This window comes from Streptopelia decaocto, assembly GCF_964273445.1.
Source record: "Streptopelia decaocto genome assembly, chromosome: 3".
Taxonomy (NCBI): Eukaryota; Metazoa; Chordata; class Aves; order Columbiformes; family Columbidae; genus Streptopelia; species Streptopelia decaocto.
Genome location: NC_138656.1, coordinates 3630534 through 3652026, shown reverse-complemented (window position 1 = coordinate 3652026; position 21493 = coordinate 3630534). Strand labels below are relative to the sequence as shown.

The window sequence follows — 21493 nt, the reverse complement described above, 5'->3', positions numbered from 1 at the left end:
TTGGCCAGTCTCCAAGGACAGATCCAAGCTTAGGCTGTCAAACAAATGGATTTTTAATGCATTTTTGTGTAGTTAAATATAGCTTGGATGTAGTTGAAACTTCAAAATGCTGAAGTACAGCAGAAAAAAAATAATGATGCTAAACTTGTGTGTATGTACCTTTCACTGTGTAATCTTTAACTGCTTGATTATTTTCAAGCTTGTTTCTTAAACATTTTTCTCTTAGGCGTTCAGTTTAGAAGAAATTCTCGACTGTGTCTGTTTTATGTGTGAACTTTACAGGCATTTCAGTGCAGGTTTTCCTGGTACATCTTGATGTTGTAGTTTCTTAGGTAAGGCTGAGGTTGCGCTGGATTCTGTCAATTAGTTCTTACAAATGATTATTTCTTCAGCCTCCCATTTGCAGAGAACATCTGTATTAAGACTTACTGTGCACAATTAGATGACCCTTTACCTAAGGTGTCTGCAGTAAGAAGAACATAGCAGTTTAAAATTCTTTAGTATTATTGGTTTCTCTAGAAGCTTCCTTGGTGATGCTTCTCCTGAGTCCTTAAGGATCAGAATTACAGTCAAGAAGAGAAAGAATTTGGGCATGTGTTCATGTACGAACCTGTTGCGAAATCAGTGGCACGGGGAGTGCTGATGTACAGCACAGATTGCATATGTCAATGGCAGAAATGTGCATGCACCGCGTTTACTCCAATTGTATCAGAATGCGATTGCGCAATTCAAAGTTTTTCTGCTCTGTGACTGAAACCACAAACAAGGATACATTAATCTTCAGGGTATTCTCACTGTCAGAGCGAACTATTTGTCATCCACTGATGCTCTTTCCAGAAGTTCAATTTGAAAGTATATTAATGTGCTAAGTGGATTGTGACACTTCAGTTTTAAATAAGTAAATGAACGTGATGCAGCTGTCCGGGGAGAGGGCGCCTTCCCATGGAACAGATCTGAGCTTTCGGCTTCTAACCTACATTTCTGAAGAACTCCATGGTTTTTCTGTCATTTTGTGGAATTAAAGAAATCTGAAGAGGTTTAAAATAAGAGATTTATTTACATTTTAAAATACTATGCACAATTCTGTTTTTCCTTGGTGTTTTCTTTTAAATGTTGCCCACTTTTGATACTGGTGTTTAAAGGCTTAGTACTCTTAGAGGATTGGAAATATATATTTGCTATAATCAAGATGGTGTTCCAAGAATGTTCCATTTTGAATGATACCTTTTTTTCTTCCATTTGTAATTTATTCTAGGTATTTATGTAAACTTTCAGACCAGGAGTTGCGACAGAGTGCAGCCCGGAACATGGCAGATTTAATGTGGAGCACAGTTAAAGAACCATTGGATACAGCCTTGTGTTTTGATAAAGAAAGTCTTGATCTTGCGTTTAAATACTTTATGTCTCCAACTCTAACCATGAGATTGGCTGGGCTGAGTCAAATAACAGTAAGAACTTTTTAAAAATATAAATATTATTTAGAAGAAATGCTTCTTTTTGTGTTTCATGAGTTATAGACTTGTTTTCAGGGGGGCTTTTTTAATGTGGGAAAACAGCAGAATCCTCTTAGATGCAGTCTTAGGAAATTAAAGTGATGAGTGTGAATAGAGGGTTCACTGAGAGATAAGTGCAAATGACAGTTATGTTTGCAGCATATGGAACTGTAACACGTTCCCCAAACAATTTACCATGCTAAACAAAACTCTTATAACCATTTTTTGTGACAGCTGTGTTGGAGGTTAGTCCCGTGACATGGCTACATTTATTTTCAACCTGTTTGCGTTTTTACCTTTACAGTGTCTTGGTTCTGCTGTAATTAGTTGCTTTTTTGTATTGTACACACCTCTTTTTCCTGTTTATTTAGTGTAGTCTGTTGCTTGAGAGCATTTCCCCATTCATTAGCAGAGGACTGGAACCATTTTAATTGCCAGGTCTGTGCAACTTTGAATGTGAAATCTGAACCAAAATCGACAGAAACTTTACCTGCCTCTGCACTGAACTTTTCTGGCCTCTTTGTAAATAAAATGTCACGTAGTTCAGCTTCCTTAGTATATTCACACAACCTTCTGTATTACAGATGTACCTTCATGACTACTTCTTGAAAGTTTCTTTTCTCTACGTATGTCTTTGGCTAGAACTTGTCAAAGTAAATTCATCAAAATGTTCTTTCCAACCAACACAATTTCAGGTTCCTGTTTTGTACTCAAGACTTTAGAACCACGATACCTGCAACTGCAAAATGTTTTTCTTCCCTGGACTTTCATTTGCCTAAAGTGAAGCATTTAGCCTTGAAGCAATTCTTCATTTCATTTTGCAAATACATGTGAAGATTCAAAGGAAACTTTTAGCAAGTTTATTTTCAGGTGTGAACATTTCGAAATAGACTTTATTTCAAAGAAAAGTTTCTTCTGAAAATTCACATGGAAAGTTGACTCAGATGCAGATTCTAATTTCAGCTCACAAGATCACGATTAAAATAGAGTTTGTAGAATTATTTGTATGGCTTGCCTGATTGTTCCTTTTGCAAGATAAATGTACTTTTGCTGTCTTTGTGGAGACTGAAATCTTTGACCAAAAATATCAGTGAATGCAAACAGATGAATGTCTTGTAGCATGGAGGTGTTGATTCGTGTCTACCAAGAGATTTTATTATTATTATATTTTTCTCCTGTCTGACAGCTATTATGACCAGCCCTAAAATTAAACCTTTCAATTTCATGGAGCTTCTTGAGACTCACGGACTACAGGCTGTATGGCATCCAGAGATGATATTTGCTTACCACCAAATATAGACTTGCCTTCCTTGAAGAGCAGCATATACATAATGTGTCAGATCAGCTGACTTAAAGTTCTTATTTACAAAACAAGGTTGAAGACAGACACATGAAAGTTAATTTTAGCAAAGTGGGAGCTTGAGTAACTGAATCTGAAGTTGGAAATAGCTACAGAAAAAAACAGCAAAATATAAACCAGATATACCTGAAGCTTTATTTTTGTTGTTACTTTGCTTCATTTTGATTTCATCTCCCATTCATCTGTTGAGGTTGTTCAGCTCCAAAATACCCTTCCCCTCTACTATTCCTTTCCTGTCCTTCCAGGTACAGATGAACTTAAATATGTGAAAATGAATGCTCAAAACCGATCTGGCCAACCTTCCTTCTTCATTTTTTCAACTCCTTTTGAGTTGGTTCTGTGAATCAGTGAAAATGCAAATGCAACATCATTAGAGTTTTCCCAAACAAAGCCAGTGTAATACCTGAACAGTGTGGATTTCTTCTTCTTGCATTGGTTTCCTGTGTAGAAAGTTGAATTACCTTGAGATAAGACAAACTATGGAGATGCCATTTTATTTTCAGTTTTCTTTGCTGAAGACTTTATACCTGTGCTGTGCTTCTTAACTAACACATTTGTGTTACATTAATCGAGGCCTTTTTAGCTTCTTCCAATGTTTCATATGTGGTTAAAAAAAAAAAAGGTACTTCATTCCCTCTGTCATTTCATGGTAGCAGAACATGAAGTGAAAAAAATGTTAGGAGGTGAGTGAGAACAAGGTCATGTAACACTGTGCCCTTGTGGCCAGGAAGGCCAGTGGTACCTGGGGTGGATTAGAAGGGGGTGCTCAGTAGGTCAGAGAGGTTCTCCTCCCCCTCTACTCTGCCCTGGTGAGACCGCATCTGGAATATTGTGTCCAGTTGTGGCCCCTCAGCTCCAGAAGGACAGGGAACTGCTGGAGAGAGTCCAGTGCAGAGCAACAAAGATGCTGAAGGGAGTGGAGCATCTCCCGTGTGAGGAAAGGCTGAGGGAGCTGGGGCTCTTGAGCTTGGAGAAGAGGAAGACTGAGGGGTGACCTCATTAATGTTTACAGACATATAAAGGGTGAGTGTCAGGAGGATGGAGCCAGGCTCTTCTCAGTGAGAACCGATGGTAGGACAAGGGGTGATGGGTTCAAACTGGAACACAAGAGGTACCACTTAAATTTGAGAAGAAACTTCTTCTCAGTAAGGGTGACAGAACACTGGCCCAGGCTGTCCAGGCGGGTTGTGGAGTCTCCTTCTCTGCAGACATTCCAACCTGCCTGGACACCTTCCTGTGTAACCTCAGCTGGGTGTTTCTGCTCCGGCGGGGGGATTGCACTGGGTGAGCTTTCGAGGTCCCTTCCAACCCATGACATTCTGTGATTCTCTAATTCTGTATGGTGCTGTTGTGTCGGAATTCTGAGACTTTAGTTGAAATTACTGGAATTTTCAAACAATTTTTACGACATGAAAAAGAACACCTCTGGTCAGAATTCCTTTGGATAAGGATTTTGTATGGGAAATGTGGATCAACTTGTGACCATGGATTTCAAAGTGATGATTGTGACAGTTCAATACACTTTCACTCTTTGATCCCTTTCAAAACATTTTTGGTTAGGGGGTAAGTTTTCCAAATAGCCAGTGAACTTTCCCTTCTGTGTTTGACCCAATTCTAATTGGTCATAACAACTTCTTAGTGACGTTCTCTTCACATGTTTTTCCACTACTAAATATGTTACATTTCAAAGTATCTATTAATAACGTACCTATTAATAATTGTGTAATCAGGCTCTCATGTCTCACTAATTTTAGTGCATATTTTCAATTTTGTTTCTTCAAAAACATTTCTTCCCATGCAAGTTGTTGAGATTAGACACAAATCTTTGCGTAAAGACTGCAGGACATTGGGTGTCACCCGAATTACAGAGTGCGTGGACCAAACTTGTTTCAAGAAAGAGAAACGTAATTATTTTGATGAAATTATGCAACAAGTTAAATTTGAATTTGAAAAATTCAGATTACTGTGGCTTTATTTTTTTTTGGAAAACAAGATGACAAATTAATTTTATTACATAATTTTAAATATTTTTAAAATATTATGAACATGTAAGGAATTGGATACAGAGCCATCTCTGTATCTGGAAATATGATGTTGATGGAAAGCGTGGAAAAGAGATGTAAACCTTTAAAAGGCTTTTTTTTTTGCTGGCCTATCTTGAATTTATCAGTTCGGATACTTTTCAAAGCTTCGTTTCATATAAAAAGATGTAATTTTCACTCTCCAACTTTGTCAACTTTCAACACTGATAATGTGACAAAATAAATCTTTCCTGTTATAGAAAGTGTTACAATAATGGGGAAACTCACCCTAAACCAAAGTATGTGGTTTATATCTCGTGAAAACCCATGTGCAAATTGATGACTACTACACTTGAGTTTGATTTCTGGAGTGGGTGGAGTTTTGTAGCATCATTTCATTGCTTTAGTGAAAGAAAGGTTGGTTTAAAAATATAATTGATCCCTCTTGACTACCAGAATGCCTGTTAAAGTTTTTGTGACAGCAATTTGTTTAAAAGCATTTGAAATAATAGAAAAAAACAGTTTACTGTTGCTAATACTATTTTTAGATGTCAAACTACCTCACAAAATATTTAGATACATTTTTAATTTCTTTCTTCCTTTTTCTAACTATAGAACCAACTTCATACCTTCAATGATGTGTGTAATAATGAGTCGTTAGTTTCAGACACAGAAACGTAAGTAGGAACATTATTCTGAATATTTTAAGTGTGCTATATGATTGCAATTCTTCTGTATTGTTATGGATTATACACAGTGGGGAGTACTGATAATCCAGGCATTTATTAGACATATTCTAATCAGGGGGTTAATAAGTGGTTTTAAAAGGTGATTTTAAACATATCTCTAAATGTTTCTGTTTTTTTTTTACTGTCTTAAAAGAGTCAAGGTAACCTTTAGAAAAATGTAGATGCTGAAATAATAAATACCTATAACCAGCCATTATCTCCATTGTGATGTATAAATAAGAACCAGCTAATTCATATCCAAGTAGTATTTTTGCCGTCTTCTCATTTCTCCTGATTATTTAATTAACTAAGACTCATCGTGCCATCACGAGTCTATGAGGTTATGCTTGATTGTGTTTCTTCAAAGTCCTTATTTGTATAATTCAGGCGTGTTTAACAAGTTTAAAGGAGATTCCCGTAAATCTTCATGAAGGTTGATGCGTGGGGTTGTATTCTAGTGAGGAAATGTATTGATTTTTGTTGGAACTCTAAACTTAATGTTAGAAGCGCCTAGAATTTAGGTGAAACTGTCTTTAGGTCGTTGAAATAACTGGGGTTTTTTAATAATTGGCAAAGTATGCAAAATCTAGGATTCTAGTGTTTCAAAAAGATGGACCCAATTTGGAATCACGGCAACCACAAACCGCCTACGAATTAAACTTCGGAGCAAAAAGGTTACTAACACTTTAACTCATTAAACCATTTGTAAATTCTTCTGTAATTGTAACATGTTAGGTCCATCCTTTTGAAACGCCCTGTACTCTTTACATTTATCTTGGGGTGTGATAATACTCTTGATGTTTATCTTGGGGGTTGTATCTGTCTCACTCTCCATTATCTTTTGTTCGTTAATGAGAAGTTTGTCACAGCAGCAGTTTGGGGTAGTTTTATTATAGATGCTTTTATTTTAACACCTACTTATTGAAAACTGGCAGCAGTCAAAACCAGAATATTGTAGATTTCAGGTATATAACAACTCAGTTATTTGAAGTGAAATTCATGTTAATAGTTTGGTATTTTAAAGGATCAGAATGTAGGGCAGTTTTGCTTCCATAACAGTATGAAAATACCTTGAGAATACAAAACAAATAACCACTTGTGATCAACTTTTTCCAGTCCTTCATCGCCAAATCAGTAGGTGAACATGAATCCGTGCTATCCATTTATTTCAAAGTAAATTTTGATACATAGTGTCAGAAAATTAAAGAATTCTTGTCAGGTATGACAGAAATATCTTACTGTGATCTGATGAAACCTGAATGTGTAATGTCATTAAGCTCATGTACATTTTTAAAAGTTGCACATCATAATAAATGTAAACACAAATTTATTACTTCGAGTTAATATGATATTAATATAATACACATTTATTGATTTGTTTGTTTATTTATTGCCTTGGGAGATGCTGTTTGGTTTTGGTTTTTTGTTTCCAAAGCCTCTAGTTCTGTAGCAATAGGAGTAGATACTACAGGACCATAACACATTGAGTATATTTGTGGCTTGGTTGGTTGGGATATTTTCAATATTGCGCTGCCAATGATGGTGTATTGTTACACTGGGCCTGTCAAACCTCAGTTTTAGCCATTTCTTCTCCTCCTCACTTCATGTTGAAAACCTTAAACTGGGCTGTTTCTTGTTCAGTTGATCTTCTGAAACACATTGTGAATGAAATAGTTTTTAACTAGTAGTAACTAATTAAGGAACACTAACAAGAAGTTATTCTGCCAATTAAACCTGATAAAAAGCTGTTTGGTTTTCTGTGTCAAATGTGAAAAAGGAAAGTCATCAACAGGGGAAAAAGAGAAGGGGCTTGAATTTCCCTGCGGAAGAGCAGATGTGCTATGCAAGAACATCAGAGTTATTTTAAAGCTGAAGGAAATTGTCAAATTCTCAATTGGGATATTACTTTCTTGGCAAGGGCATCTGTAAACAGCCTGTCATTGGAAAGGAATGCAGCAGGAACAGGAGACCTTCTTTGCCACTTTTGTAGTGTGTGATTTTAAAAAAAAATCTGAATTCCAGTCATTTTGGTGTTTTACCTGAAAAGCTGGGTACAAATCAGCATCAAGTATTGCTGCTCATCTTCAGCTCTCTTTTGAAATCGTTGATTTCTTTCAGCCAAATAATCACAAGAGGCTGGTGCAGAAGGATGGGGAAAGTGTCTCACTTGGACAGTTTGCTCAGTACAAAGCTTCCCTCTCATCAGAGACCCTGTTCATGAGAAGTTTTTGGATGAGAAGGCGCTTACGGAGTTGGCAGTGATTAAATGAGCAGCGAAAGGAAAGCTTTTCATTCCTATTTTCTTTTCCTTAGTGGAGAAAGGAAGTCTAAGGTTTATTTTGTACCTTTGTAGCCCCTGCAGATCTATCAAAGGAAGATGTCTGGTTATCCCCATTGTGTCTTTTGACTTTTCCAGATGCGTTTGGAACTGTCAGCTTTTGGGATTTCTCCTTCTGTGTCTTGATAAGGTGGGTTTGCGGGAGGTATCTCATTTTTTAAAAAAGAGCTGTCAGTAGGTCCTGGCTCTTCCCTTTTGTTTGGAAATATCATCAGGAATTTTTAGCAAACATTTTGCAACAGTAGCTTCCTTCCTTTATCTGCATGGTTGCAAATTTTCCCGCGGTACGGCAAGCTAAAGCATCTTCTGTGTAGGAAAACACAGGATTTCACAACCTGTGCTTGAAAAGCTGCGACAGAGAAATCTGTTTTCTAGCTGGAGATATTTGTGTGTCTTTTTAGATTTAGTTTACTCAACTGTCTTCTCTAGGGTTGAGGGTTTGTGGTGACTGAATATGTTTATCGTCCAGATATGTGCAATGTCTCAGTGACTCAACTTCATAATATCCCTCGGAGATATACTTTCAATTTAGCTATTCCCGGGTCTTAAGATAGAATCAAATTCTTTGCAGTCTAAGGTACTGAAGAGTATGAAATCTATTAAAGCTAAAAATAACAAGACTGAACAGAAGAGTCTTCAAGTCTTTGAATAGTGATTACTAAAACTATTCTGCTGATGTCGGTTAGTGAAAATGATCATGCCTTTCAGGGAGGGAAAGATGATTTTTTCGGTGCTGTTTGCCCCACAAGAGGAAAAAGTGGTAGTTTTCCCCTTAATGAGGACACTGTCCGCTTCTAGAAATAACATGTGTAAAGAGATACTTTGTTTTGCTCTTCACTCGGCAGGCAGCCAAGAATTGGAGTTGCAGGTTGATGCTGAGACGACCTCCTGCTTCATTTAAACACTTGATTAGCCTCACTTGAAAAGCTTCCTACAGAGTAATTTCACGTGTCCAAAATTTCTTTCACCAGTGAACAGAAAGATCTGGACTATTTCTTCTCCTTTCTTTTCCGTCTCTTTATTTATTGGGATATTAAACTTCAAGTTTTGTATTGCTTTTTCCCTCACCACTGTTCTCTTAGCTTGTGTTAACTCTTGCTTTCTCAGTTTTGGTCCAAGCTCTCCAGCTGAATTTACCACAGCATCATTTAAAAGCCTCTTCCCCTCTCTCTGTTACACATTCCAGGGATCTTTTCAGATTGTCTCAGCTCAGTAATGCTTCTTTCTAGTGGTGTACACCTTTCTAGTGGCATACACCGTAATCTAATGAATATTCAAGTCAGAGCCGTGGGCTTGGAGCATGTAAGAAGAAAATATGTGCTCATAAACAAAAACACGTTCTCGAATGTGTGTTGGGAAGGTGCCTGCTGTTTCTGATCCCAACTAGCTGAGATCAGTGTTTCCCATCCATTGTTAGGTTGTAGATGCTATTTGAGTGATTTTGGTAAGAAACGTTAGTCTTCATCCTTTGCAAACTGCTTGTTTTATTGCTACATTTTTTTCCTTCAAAGTTGTACATTACATTTTTCAGTCATGTTGCTGTTGTATTTCACCCAGTACTGAGCTGGTGTGTTTTTGTAGCTGTGTGAATTGTGTTGATGATTCACAGATTGGATAAATAAGGTTTTCTTGAGGGGGGGGTGAGGGGTATTTTGCTGTGGGATTTGTTCCTGGATCTGGGTCATCATGTGGCTACCAAGTATTGCACCACAGCCTTAGATTAAAATGTTTCTGGGACTTTAACCCAGTCCTCTTATAGAGAGGCATTCATTGGCCTACCAGGAAAATATGTAGTTTTCCTCCAGATGGTTTTATTTACAATAGTCAACAAAATTCAGGCTCTAGTACTCGGCTTTCCTAAGTACAGTTCACAAACATCAGGTTATATCAGAAACTGTGAAGCTTCCACTCTTCCCTGCAGGTTAATGGAATGCCTGGGGAAACTAACGTCTAAAGTGCTTGAATTCCATTTATTGGAAGTAAAACAGTTATTTTCCACAGGCATGAATTGACGGTGACTATGAATTAAAAGTCTAGAGGTCATGTAGCCCAATATGTTGTGTAGATTTCTAGTGCAAGAAAGATTTAGAGACAATTAAACTGAGTAGCTGCTACCTTTAGTTCTTCACTCTCCTCCCACACTGACAACACACGCTCATAGAGAGTATCAAGTTCTTTAAATGACTTTTCTTCTTGCTGTCCTGTGGCAGATGAATGATTTAGACTCCTGCTTGCCACAGAGCAGTGTTTAGATCACTTAAAGAAAAGTACAACTTAACAGAATTTGATGGCAAGGATCACTCTGGTACTTAGTGCGTGGAGGAAATACGCCAAGCAGGATGGGCTGTGAGTTGTTTTCGAGTGATTTCTATGGGGACAGGTTGCACACAGTGGGCAAGGGCTGCATGAAACTCATTGTATCCAACCTATCAGTGTTCAGTTGCTGTTCTGCTTCCTCGAGGGTTTCCCAAAGGAGTTCTTGGCCCGGCTGCAGCTCAGGCTTTTCCCTCCTCTGGAGCCTGGACCAAACTGCTGCTGGTTCGGTTGGGGGGTGTCGAGTGTGTCGGTCACCTTGCAAGTGACTAAATCCATGGAAAATAGCTACTATGTGTTATCACCAAGGTGAATGTTTTTACTAAGGTCTGGCTGGCTTAGATATATAACCTGTAAGACTGTTCTTTGTACTACTGCCTTTGTGTTAGAGGAAAAAGCATATCTATTCTTCAATCATAATGTGTGCTTTTCACTCTCGCTATTTCCTTCAGGTTGAAGGAAGGAAATTTTTCTATAGCCTTTTGAAAAACTTATTTTAAAAGAAAACTTGAGCATATTTTTACTGAAAATGGAGTTCTTGCTAAGTTGGCCTGAATTGTAGCGGTATTGTATAGTAATAGTCATATAATAATTTGCAAATTGTTCTATGAAAAAGTGCTTTCAAATGACAAAAAATACAGACTATATGACAGAAATTTTAACATAACTAAAAACTGAAATTAAACAGCATTGAAATACATTGAAAATTTTACTTTAAATCTTTTAAGAAAAAGTTATTGTAGATTGCTGTGCTTTTTGGGGCAACCTGGAACTCATAGAGCTTTGATGAACTTGGATGTATCTGAAATGTCTCTGGGCTATAGACCTTCTGCTAATTATTAAAGTAAAAATAGGATAAGTGACAATACACAAACTGAAATCAGAGGTTAATTTATTCATAGGCTGGCAGTTTATTATTTTTCATATTAAGTTCTGGAATTGTGAGTGAAGATGTTCACTCTATTTGAAAGTGAGGAAGCTTATCAAGGAGCTGGAAAACCGCTGGACCAAAAGCCCTTTTCCTGAGGTAGGGGTGTTCAGGGAGTAATTCAGACATCACTTCCACCGAAATTAGCTTTTTTTGGTGAACCCTTGAATTGACTGTCATATTTTTTAGTGTATCAGAGAACAAAATACTTAGTGCTGGTAATAACTTCATCATTTTAAAAGGCAGTTTATCTAGTGATTGGTATGTCCTCAGCAGAGTTTTCTAGGAGGAGCAGTTCTCTCTGGGAAACAGAAGGGCTGCATTCTGCCTTTCACAAGGATCCTCTTGTTTTTGGTCATCCTCAGCAAATCCATATCAAATGAATGTTTACCTTCAGAAATCCGAGATGTCATTTTATCACGGTTGAGCTCACCAGTCGGTTAAATAGTTTTTTACCGCTGAGAATACATCTATTAAAAAAAGGGATTCCTTCGAAAGAATAATCCATTCTTTCTCAGAAGAAAACTGTTGCAGACTAGAGATAGAGAACTGCCACAGTCATTTAACAAAATGTGAAGGAACTCTATAAGAGAGTTTTTGTTCTTTCCTTTGGAGTCGCTAAAATGCAACATATGACTCTGGATACAACGTCAAATGGACATTGTGCCACTAGCAGAAGTATTTAAAGAGGCACACAGCAGTATGCCCTTTCTATTAACATCGCTTTGTGAATCTAGCAGTGTTGAACTGGGCTTCATTCTGAAAGCTACAGGTTTAGAAATTCAGATCCAAGAAGAAAATAAGTGGTCCTGGAACAAAATTACCCTCATTGACTTATGACTCAGGTGTTGAGGCTGCCAGAGGACCATATGCAGTGCTGGTTTTCACATTTCATAACTAGAAGAGCATCCATTCAGGTCTCCAGCATCTGGTGGGTGTGTGTTCACTCACATGGCCAGATCTGTCTACCTTTTATATGAGCAAATTGCAAACTATGAGGTTTTCTGCATATATTTTGCTCACGCAGCAGCGCCGGGGGAGCAACATAAAACCATCATGAGGAGCTGGGCGTGAACACGCCATAAGTTCAAGGAACTTTTTGTCAGGTTGCATTCAGTTTTCAGAGTGGGGCTTGGGCACTTGTGATTTAAGATGAATCTGCAATACCAAGTTTACTGGCTGACTGACAAAATGCAAAGTGATGGAGCTGTAGTCTCTTGAGCCAGATGGACAATGCAACTACGGTCACTCGTGCTTGTCAGCATGGAGACAGGTGGAGAAGAGCAGTTTTCAGAATGATGTTTGTTGGTAAAGGAGACCCCTAGCATATATCCACATGAAGAATAGATTCCTTTAGCTGTAAAGTCTGCAGAATCACAGCTCACATGTGAAGAGGTCTTACTTCAGATTTTAATAGATGGAAATCCAAGCCCTGAATGAGCTTGTAACGTGCGTGCTCCAAAGTTTGGTTAAGATTAGGCATCTTTGGGGTGCTGGGTGTCATCATTGGGCTTTGGTTTTGGTTTGAAATGAAGCTGTAGGAAGTTCAGTAGATCTGGATTTCATGGAGCTGACCTGGCTTAATCTTTTTTATCCCTCTTTGAGCAAACGGACTTTACAGTATGAGAACTAATTTATTAATAAACCATAAATGATACTGTTGGTAAGCTGTTGTACCTTGCAAGCCGGTTATTACTTAAATATAAGGGGACATATTTTTTTCCAACAATATAAAAATATTTGATTCCCTGTGTCCTGGAATGAGGCTGGAAGAGGACAGTATAAGAATGGTGTGTGTCAAGTAATAGGAGCTATGCTGAGTACATCCATAGGGATCAGGCAATTCAAAACAATTGAAGAACTGGCAACATGCCCTGGAAAAGCGAATCCTGTTTGGAAAACCTACAAAGGTAGTCTCCTTGTGATAAAAACTGGCAATCCTGGAAGTTTGATAGTGCCCGTGAATGTGATATACATAGCAGTGGTAAAAATAATCCTTCTCTAAGACACCCACTCCCTCCTATCCTCTCGCCCTTGTGAAACAGAGCACTTTTATTCCAGGGCCATTTAAACTACTGTGATATCTTCTAATTGCTTCTGGTGCCAAAATCTGGGTAAACAAACGTTTGCTTGAAAGGAAGGAATAAAAAGGAGCTTGTGCGCTGGTTTGCAGGCAGGGCAGTCCTGTCTGCATGTTCAACTTTTGCTTTGGAAAATTCACTTTCCTTGGCCTGTTCTGCTTACGGATTGGCGGTGGGTAAAGTTCCCTGTTGTTAGAGATGGAATGAAATGACAAGTTTGAAGTATCTGTGTGCTACACGTGTAAATACAACCATGTAAAACATGGGTTTTTAAAGCTGCATGAGTTGCTATTTATGCAAGAGAATCTAATAATTATTTAAATGGTTGTCTTTAATAATCCTTTCTATCACTCCCACGTTTAGATCCATTTGTGAACTCAACAATTCTGGAATTTCACGATAAGCCTGGGTTAAATAGCAGTGTTTATAGATGTGTTACCTCTGAGGTCTTTGCAAGTGGTTTGTTGAGCTTGATTAACTAATAAAATCGACAGAGTTGTTGGTTACATGTTTGTTAATGATCTAGAGCGGTGAGTGGGAAATGTTGCTATTTGCCATTAGTCTTCCAGCTGAAGAAAAAAATACAGAAATCATTTGCTTCCCACCTGGATGAATGAACGTTGAGTGTGGTTTGCATTCAAAAAAGCTATTGTATGCCTGCTACAATTACAGGTATTAATTTGAAAGGTATGCTGTGCTAGGGAAAAGCACAGTGTATATATTATGGGCAGATAATTCTACATATGTTCCCACTCTTTGTCATCTCTAGGTCAATTGCAAAAGAGCTTGCAGACTGGCTTATCAGCAACAATGTCGTTGAGCACATTTTTGGACCAAATTTACATATTGAGGTTTGTATTAAATTCTTGTTGGTTTTCAGTACAGACATGGAGGAATAACTTCTTGTTCCAGTAAAGCTTTCTTCAATATGTTCTCACTTTGCAGATCATCAAACAGTGCCAAGTGATTCTGAATTTTCTTGCAGCTGAGGGGAGACTTAGTACTCAACATATAGACTGTATTTGGGCCGCAGCACAGGTATATATACCATTTTTCTAATTGCGGGAGTGATAAAAAGAAACAAACAACAAAAACCCAACCAAACACAAAAAAGCAAACAAGAACCAGAAAATGACACGTTGATTTTGGTTTATATCAGTAAATATAGCTGAATTTATTAGTTTTTCTTGCCTGTCTTGAGTATTTCACTGACCAAAATGTTAAGTTAGGTGACTGCTCCAATTACTGTTTTTTCATTAGATGCAAGAATTCAGCCAGGCTACTTCTACACAAGAAAACAAAATGAAGTTGCAATGCAAACCTTTCCACTACGAATGGGAATGAAGATCGTAGGGTGGATGTAATATTTTACTATCATGCTAAACTGCCTTCTTCCTGTGTATTGTAGCTTCCGTTTCTGTTACTCCTAGTGGGAACAATCAGGTGAAAATTGTGGCAGTGAAGTTTACAGCTGTGCTACAGGGCTGGTGTTAAAATCTCCAGAAGGCACCGAGATTTTATTCTTTGCTTGATGAACCTGGAAACCCTGATAGGCTTTTTTCCTGCAGAAAGATATATTTGTTTGCTACTTTTAATGGTTTGCTATATTTTAGGTTGTGATTTTTTTTTTATTTAGGGGATTTGAACGCAGTAGACGTTTTGATTTCCTGTTGTGGAAAATGGTTTTTTCCATCGTTTCAGTCAGAGAGAAAAACAAAAACAAAGCCACAAACAAACAAAAACAACCTGAAAAAAAAACTCAAAAAAGTCAAGATTTCCGTGACAATTTTTCTGAAAAATCAAAATGAAGGTCAGAGAAATGTTGTTTGAAAGGCTGACACCTTTAGACTGAAAGAATAGGAGGCCTTAATGTATTTTCCACTTTTTAAACTAACTTCTTGACCAAGAATTATCTTGTCTGAGTTGAAGCAGGTATCTCAAGACGCTTAAATGCATCCTAGGGTAGAACCCACGTAATTTCATTCCAGTTTGCATCCTGTACCCTATAAACTGCCGCCATGGCTATTTTATATTCCAGGAAGACAAAATAAAATAAATAAAGAACAAAAAAACCCTTTTGAGATGCATATGTGGTAACCAACATTAGAAATACTTTTTTAGAAGCTTCCTGTAACCAGTATTTTATTTTTTGAATATCTGCACCCCTACAAACATAGTGAAACCCCTTGAGTGACTATGAAAAGCAGCATTTAACCTAAGAAGAAACATCTAAGGAGCACTGTCACTTTAATGTGTAAATAGAGCAGTGAGCTAAACACATTGTCATATTTTTTGACATCCATTACTGGAAAGACAAAAGAACTATAAATAATTCTCACACAGTCTCTTCTCTCGATCTCATTAGCCTGTAATGTCTTTATTTGTATTTATCACAACCTTATTAGGTAATCATCGCAAATATTGTTTCCCTCTGGATTTAGCATATACACTAATATTTTGGAAATTATATTTAAGCTAAAACAAAAAAAAACCTTCCAGTTCTTCTTTTCACCCAGTCTCTTAGAACTGGAACTAAGGAAGATATTGTTACATTTGATTTTACTAAGCTTTACATGGTTTACAGTATAAAAAAACTGGAACTAAGGAAGATATTGTTACATTTGATTTTACTAAGCTTTACATGGTTTACAGTATAAAAATGAAGTTTAGTCAAAATTGCAAGTCTGGTGTAGTTTGGAATTACTAGAGAACTTCCTGAGAATTTGTGCAAACATGTTGTTTAATTGCTGCAATTTTATCGATCTTTGAATTATTTCGAGTTTATTTTGCTGCTCCTATTATCTTCTCTGTTTGTACTTTGTAGCTAAAGCATTGCAGTCGTTACATACACGACTTGTTTCCTTCGTTGATCAAAAACTTGGACCCTGTCCCACTTCGCCATCTTCTCAACCTCGTCTCAACGCTTCATCCGAGCGCTCACACTGAACAGGTAACGACAAGGCAAACAAAGGCACTCTAACCACAAAAGAAATTATGGTATTATGTTAAAAAGCGTTATGCATTTGTCTTTGCCTTTCCAAAGGAACGTGTGTAGAAGTAACATTTACTAATGCATAAGGAAGGAAACTATGAGTAAAGTTGTCGTGTTTCTTCAAGTGGACCTTGTCTGGCTTTTGAATTATAATTGTGTGCAGGGATTTTTGAAGACAGCATGGCCACTAATAGAAGATTTTAACTTCACGTCCCAAGTTAAAAAGTGCCTTGCACAATGTTATTCATTCATTTTGATGAGTTTATTTTGGTGAACTGTAGGTTAACAAGTGGAGCTTTACATACAAAACCTTCTGCTTCTTAATGGCATCATTATCTGGTTTTGTTTCTAGACCTTGTATTTGGCATCAATGCTCATAAAAGCACTGTGGAATAATGCACTAGCAGCTAAGGCTCAGCTGTCAAAACAAAGTTCTTTTGCATCTTTACTAAGCACCAATCTACCCATGGGAAACAAAAAAGGTATGTGGTTTTCCAATAAATCTGGTAGTTAAACGTTAAATTTTCATAGTTGTTGAAAACATAGTTGTTTCCTTGTTGACTTTGGACAAAAAAAGATGTCTAGAACTTTTTACTTGAAGTATTTTTTTAAAATGTCATGCTGGCTTATTTTTCAAGCAGAAGTTGAGGATAAAGATGAAAGCATTTGGAACGCTTGCTATTTCAGATTCAGTTCTGGTTATATATGTAAAGTAGTATGTCTTTTTCTATTTTATCTTTTTTTAATTCAGAGGATGGTCCATAAGTCATCAGTTAACTATTCTTGTTCTGCTAAACATCTGTAACTTACGTAGCTACATAAAATTTTACAAAAACTAATTTTTACCTGGTTTTTGATATTACATGCTATTGCTTTTCTATTTTTTTTTACTTGACTGTGTATTTCCCCACAGTCATTACTAAAGGTGCTGCCAAGCCATTTTACTGTCATTTCCCTTTCTTTTCCTACTGCTGATTTTTATGAATCATGGACAACTATATGCTGGACAAAAAGATTTTTAGTCACTTATTTTTCCATCCTGCTTTTTTCCTTCAGAAGAAGAGGAGCTCAGAAGAGCAGCCCCTTCACCTTGTAAGTATAGTTTGAGAAGTACAGCACAACCTGATACATTCGATACTACGGTGTTTTTCTACAACTATGGAATTTGTATGGATGAACTAGTAGAAGTTGAAATTATGTTTTTATGAGGAGTCAAATGAAAATTCTCTTTTGTATAAAATCTAGGAAATTCATATAGCTGTGCTATATACCAGCAAGAAGAGACATCAGTACAAAATTTGTAGTGGAATGCACAGTGTTCTGAAAATAACTTGTAGTGTTTAGGTACGCACATTGTTTGAGTTATGTCCTTTGTTTAACTGTTTGCAGGAAGAATGCTCTTGAGTTCAACATTTGAGACAGATTTATGTAATGTAAATATTCCAATTAATATATATCACCGAGTAACTGGGAAATGTGGTTTTGAACTAGGGTCACCAGCAGCAAGCCCTCAAAGTAGTGACAACAGTGACACCCATCAGAGTGGAGGCAGTGATATTGAAATGGAGGAGCAGCTCATTAATAGAACAAAACACGTACAGCAGCGACTTTCAGATACAGAGGTAAGAGTGTAAATCTTAATCTGTGAATTTTGTTCCTCAGTTACCTATTATTACCTATGGAAAAAATGTTTTTTCTGTAATCGTTTCAAAATCTGGACAGATACATAACATGCGTGCTTATCTGCAGCAGGATAGTGGAGAGCTAGAATCTTATGTTCCGTGCAGCTTATGTAGAACATATTGTGCCTTCCCCCATGAGCAAATGCACTTCAAAAAACCACCTCAAACGAACACATTCCTGCATTTAAATTGTGAGGGATTGCGTGACATATTGTTGATGTGTCACCATGTCACTCTGTGTGCAAAGCCTGCACGTGTAGACTGTTACAAATAAAGTAATGCAAAAATTAAATTATTCAATCTGAATCTTGCTCAGAGCATCTTGTCATTGGCAACCAAATTGAGCCATTATGAATGGAGACCTGTAGATTTGACACATTTCCTAAAAAACGAAGAATGGTGTTTGAACAATGATTATATATTTTCAGTAGTGTTTTATTTTTCCGCCGATCTTAAAACAAAAACTACCGCTAATTTCAGGAATCCCTGCAAGGAAGCTCTGACGAGACAGCCAACAGCGGTGAGGACGGCAGTAGCGGTCCTGGCAGCAGCAGCGGCCACAGCGATGGATCCAGTAATGAGGCCAACTCCAGTCACGCCAGCCAGTCTGCCGGGAGCCCCGGCAGCGAGGTGCAGTCTGAAGACATTGCAGATATTGAAGCTCTCAAAGAAGAAGATGATGAAGAGGAAGAAGACAGGAGTCATAATCCCCAGAAAAGCAGTCGGAGCACAGACCTACAAAGCAGGAAACTGGAATCACAAACAGGCATTTGTCTGGGAGACGCGCAAGGGGCGGCGGAGAGGAGCGGTGCAAATAACGGAGCGGGAAAGGACCATGTTTTTAACACGGACTCGGTGACACCAGTGGATAATCGAATTAGGATGCTGGATGCTTGTTCTCACGCTGAGGATGCAGAGCATGATATGACGGGGGAAATGAGCAGCGCTCACATTTCACAGGGTTCTCAAGATTCTTGTATAACTCATACGGGGGACTTCCTTGGGGAAACTATTGGAAATGAATTATTTAACTGTCGCCAATTCATTGGGCCACAGCATCACCACCACCACCACCACCATCACCATGATGGGTAGGTAGCTTGACATTTCTTCTGATTCCTTCTATAACAGAACTAAAAGTGGTAGCAAAACACTCTGTTTGGGCAGAAATTTGTATGGCCATTTTGCTATAGCTCAGGATAATTTTGTTTAACAGAGATGATAGTTATCACACGTAGTTACACAGTAATCTGTTTTGTCAACATCTGATTAAAGTGTTTTGGAAACTTTTTTATTGAATAAATAAGACAACATTTAAGAAGATGCTAAAATTGTTCTGGAAAATGCTGTATTAAGTTAACATTAAAGAAGTCAGCACAACCATCATGATAGTGGGACCTTCAATTTAGCTGTAACTGTTTTTAAATTCACATGAGGGTCTGTTCAGACAGGTGATTCTTTGTGACTTTAGCTTTAGGGAGATGTCTACTCACTTGTAGTCTGCTATAAACAACTATCTCTTCGATATCATCCATTCTAATGTTCTTCTTTTACAGGCACATGGTTGATGATATGCTGAGTGCCGATGATGTCAGTTGCAGTAGTTCCCAAGTCAGTGCAAAATCAGAGAAAAATATGGCTGATTTTGATGGGGAAGAGTCTGGCTGTGAAGAAGAGCTTGTACAGATCAATTCACATGCTGAGCTCACATCTCATCTCCAGCAGCACCTTCCCAACCTCGCCTCTATCTATCATGAACATCTCAGTCAAGGTACAAGTCCTAAAATAGAAAAACATTGTACTTTTAACTCAGTTTTATATGATTTTGAATTAGTCGCTAATAATTAAAATAATCAAATTATTTTAATCATGTGTCTGTACTTGCCCAAAAAACCCACAGTGACTACTGAGATTTTAGTGCTTCTTCCAAGAGATTCATTTTTGTATCACAGCACATGTAGCTGTATTTACCTTTTTAGAATTTTTTCCCCTCCATTTCTACTGGAGCTCTTAATGCAAGTCAAACAGAAGCACCAAAGAGCCTACCAAATATTTTGTTCTGATCAGTTCTTAACGTAAAAAGAAAGGTGGTGCTGAAATGCGAGATTTTATTTTTCCTCTCTCTGAAACTTTATGTGATTTTTCTTCTGGTGGGTGGATCTTATTGTGATTCTGTACATGTGTCATCTTAAATGAATTACCCATAATGGGCTATGCAGAGGATCATTTTGGAAAAATGAGTTAAAATATAACTTGATATCTTGGGGAGCTTGAAGGGCGTTTTATGCTGTTTCATCTTACACTGCTAAATTTTCTAGTTTACTTCAGGGTGCAATTTAAGATGCTACTAAAACACTTCTCAAGAATTATATCATCTTTCCATATGCTATTGTGGCAGTTTTATTTTCTGTTTTATCCTCCTTTTAAATATAATGGAGGGGCTATGCTTAGTGAAGGTGCGTCATTTTTCTTCTCTATTCAGGCAGATCCAAGCTTGCTGTCTTCCAACAGACAGTAAACCCAGTACTATTTATATCTATTCCAGAAGCACAATTGAATAAGAAGTCAGCATTTTTTTCCCAATATTTTCCATAGATATGACACATCTTTCTGAAGATCCATGTTATTGTTTAAACATGAGGCCTTCAGTGCAGCTTATTTTTGACACCTCTAGTTTTGCACGTGCAAATAATTACAGCGTTGTGCTCGCAATCTGAATTTTCTACTTGACTTTGCTGTTCCATGAAAATAGTATCAGATAGTAGAGAAATGAATGGTACCAGCTGTGGCCATATAGAAGAGGGAAAATATCTGTCAGTATTTATGAAAACATGATGAGTTTCTAAAATCATTCACTTTGATACTCTGTCGTTTATTAAAAAAATGGTGTTTGTTTTGCCTGATGTTTAGTTAGATAGAGGAGATCATGCAGTATGAGAGGAATTCATTGAAATGTGCTTCTTTCTTGCTTTCCAACCATGGTAGTTATAAAGATACTTTTCTTCGGACCACAGCACTGCAGAAAGACTGAAGAAATACTTTAATTACACTATGAATTAAATCTAATTAAATTAAAAAGCAATAGCACCTGCACCTGCAATTCTTACATGCTCTTTTTATTGTACCTTCCCATTAGCCAAAAACAAAGTAAATATTGGCTTAGCTGCCCTGTTAACTTCTTGTATGGTCATAATGTTTTGTCTTCTTTTAAGAACCCACATGTAAAAAAGGGCTGCAATTAGAGTGGTGTTGTATACGCTTTAAAATAGCCGTGTTAATTAAAGCATGTTGTTGTTCATGCACTTAGGCAATAATGTTCAGATTAGATAGTTCCTTCTATTTATTCAATAACGGTCTTTATATTTTGTTCAGGACCAGCAGTCCATAAACATCAATATAATAGCAATGCGGTGACGGACATTAATTTGGATAATGTTTGTAAGAAAGGAAATACCCTTTTGTGGGATCTGGTCCAGGATGAAGATGCAGTAAGTTGAATACCAGAAAAGAATATTTTTTAAAAGAAAATAAATATATGCTATTCAGTGCCTTTTCTT

At 37.4% G+C, this 21493-nt stretch overlaps 1 protein-coding gene across 7 annotated transcripts in view; it reads left to right on the top strand.

Moving 5' to 3' along the window:
* USP34 (ubiquitin specific peptidase 34) overlaps positions 1–21493 on the top strand; it is a 120508-nt gene that overhangs the window by 37287 nt on the left and 61728 nt on the right. For 6 of the 7 annotated variants that reach the window (XM_082048244.1, XM_082048248.1, XM_082048246.1 and 3 more), the window contains 11 exons: positions 1256–1448; positions 5490–5551; positions 14032–14113; positions 14208–14300; positions 16087–16212; positions 16607–16736; positions 17311–17346; positions 17746–17876; positions 18417–19027; positions 19493–19707; positions 21309–21424. In XM_082048244.1, coding sequence (XP_081904370.1) covers positions 1256–1448; positions 5490–5551; positions 14032–14113; positions 14208–14300; positions 16087–16212; positions 16607–16736; positions 17311–17346; positions 17746–17876; positions 18417–19027; positions 19493–19707; positions 21309–21424 — 1795 coding nt within the window. The remainder of the gene's footprint in view (positions 1–1255; positions 1449–5489; positions 5552–14031; positions 14114–14207; positions 14301–16086; positions 16213–16606; positions 16737–17310; positions 17347–17745; positions 17877–18416; positions 19028–19492; positions 19708–21308; positions 21425–21493) is intronic. The other variant, XM_082048245.1, reaches the window with a different exon arrangement.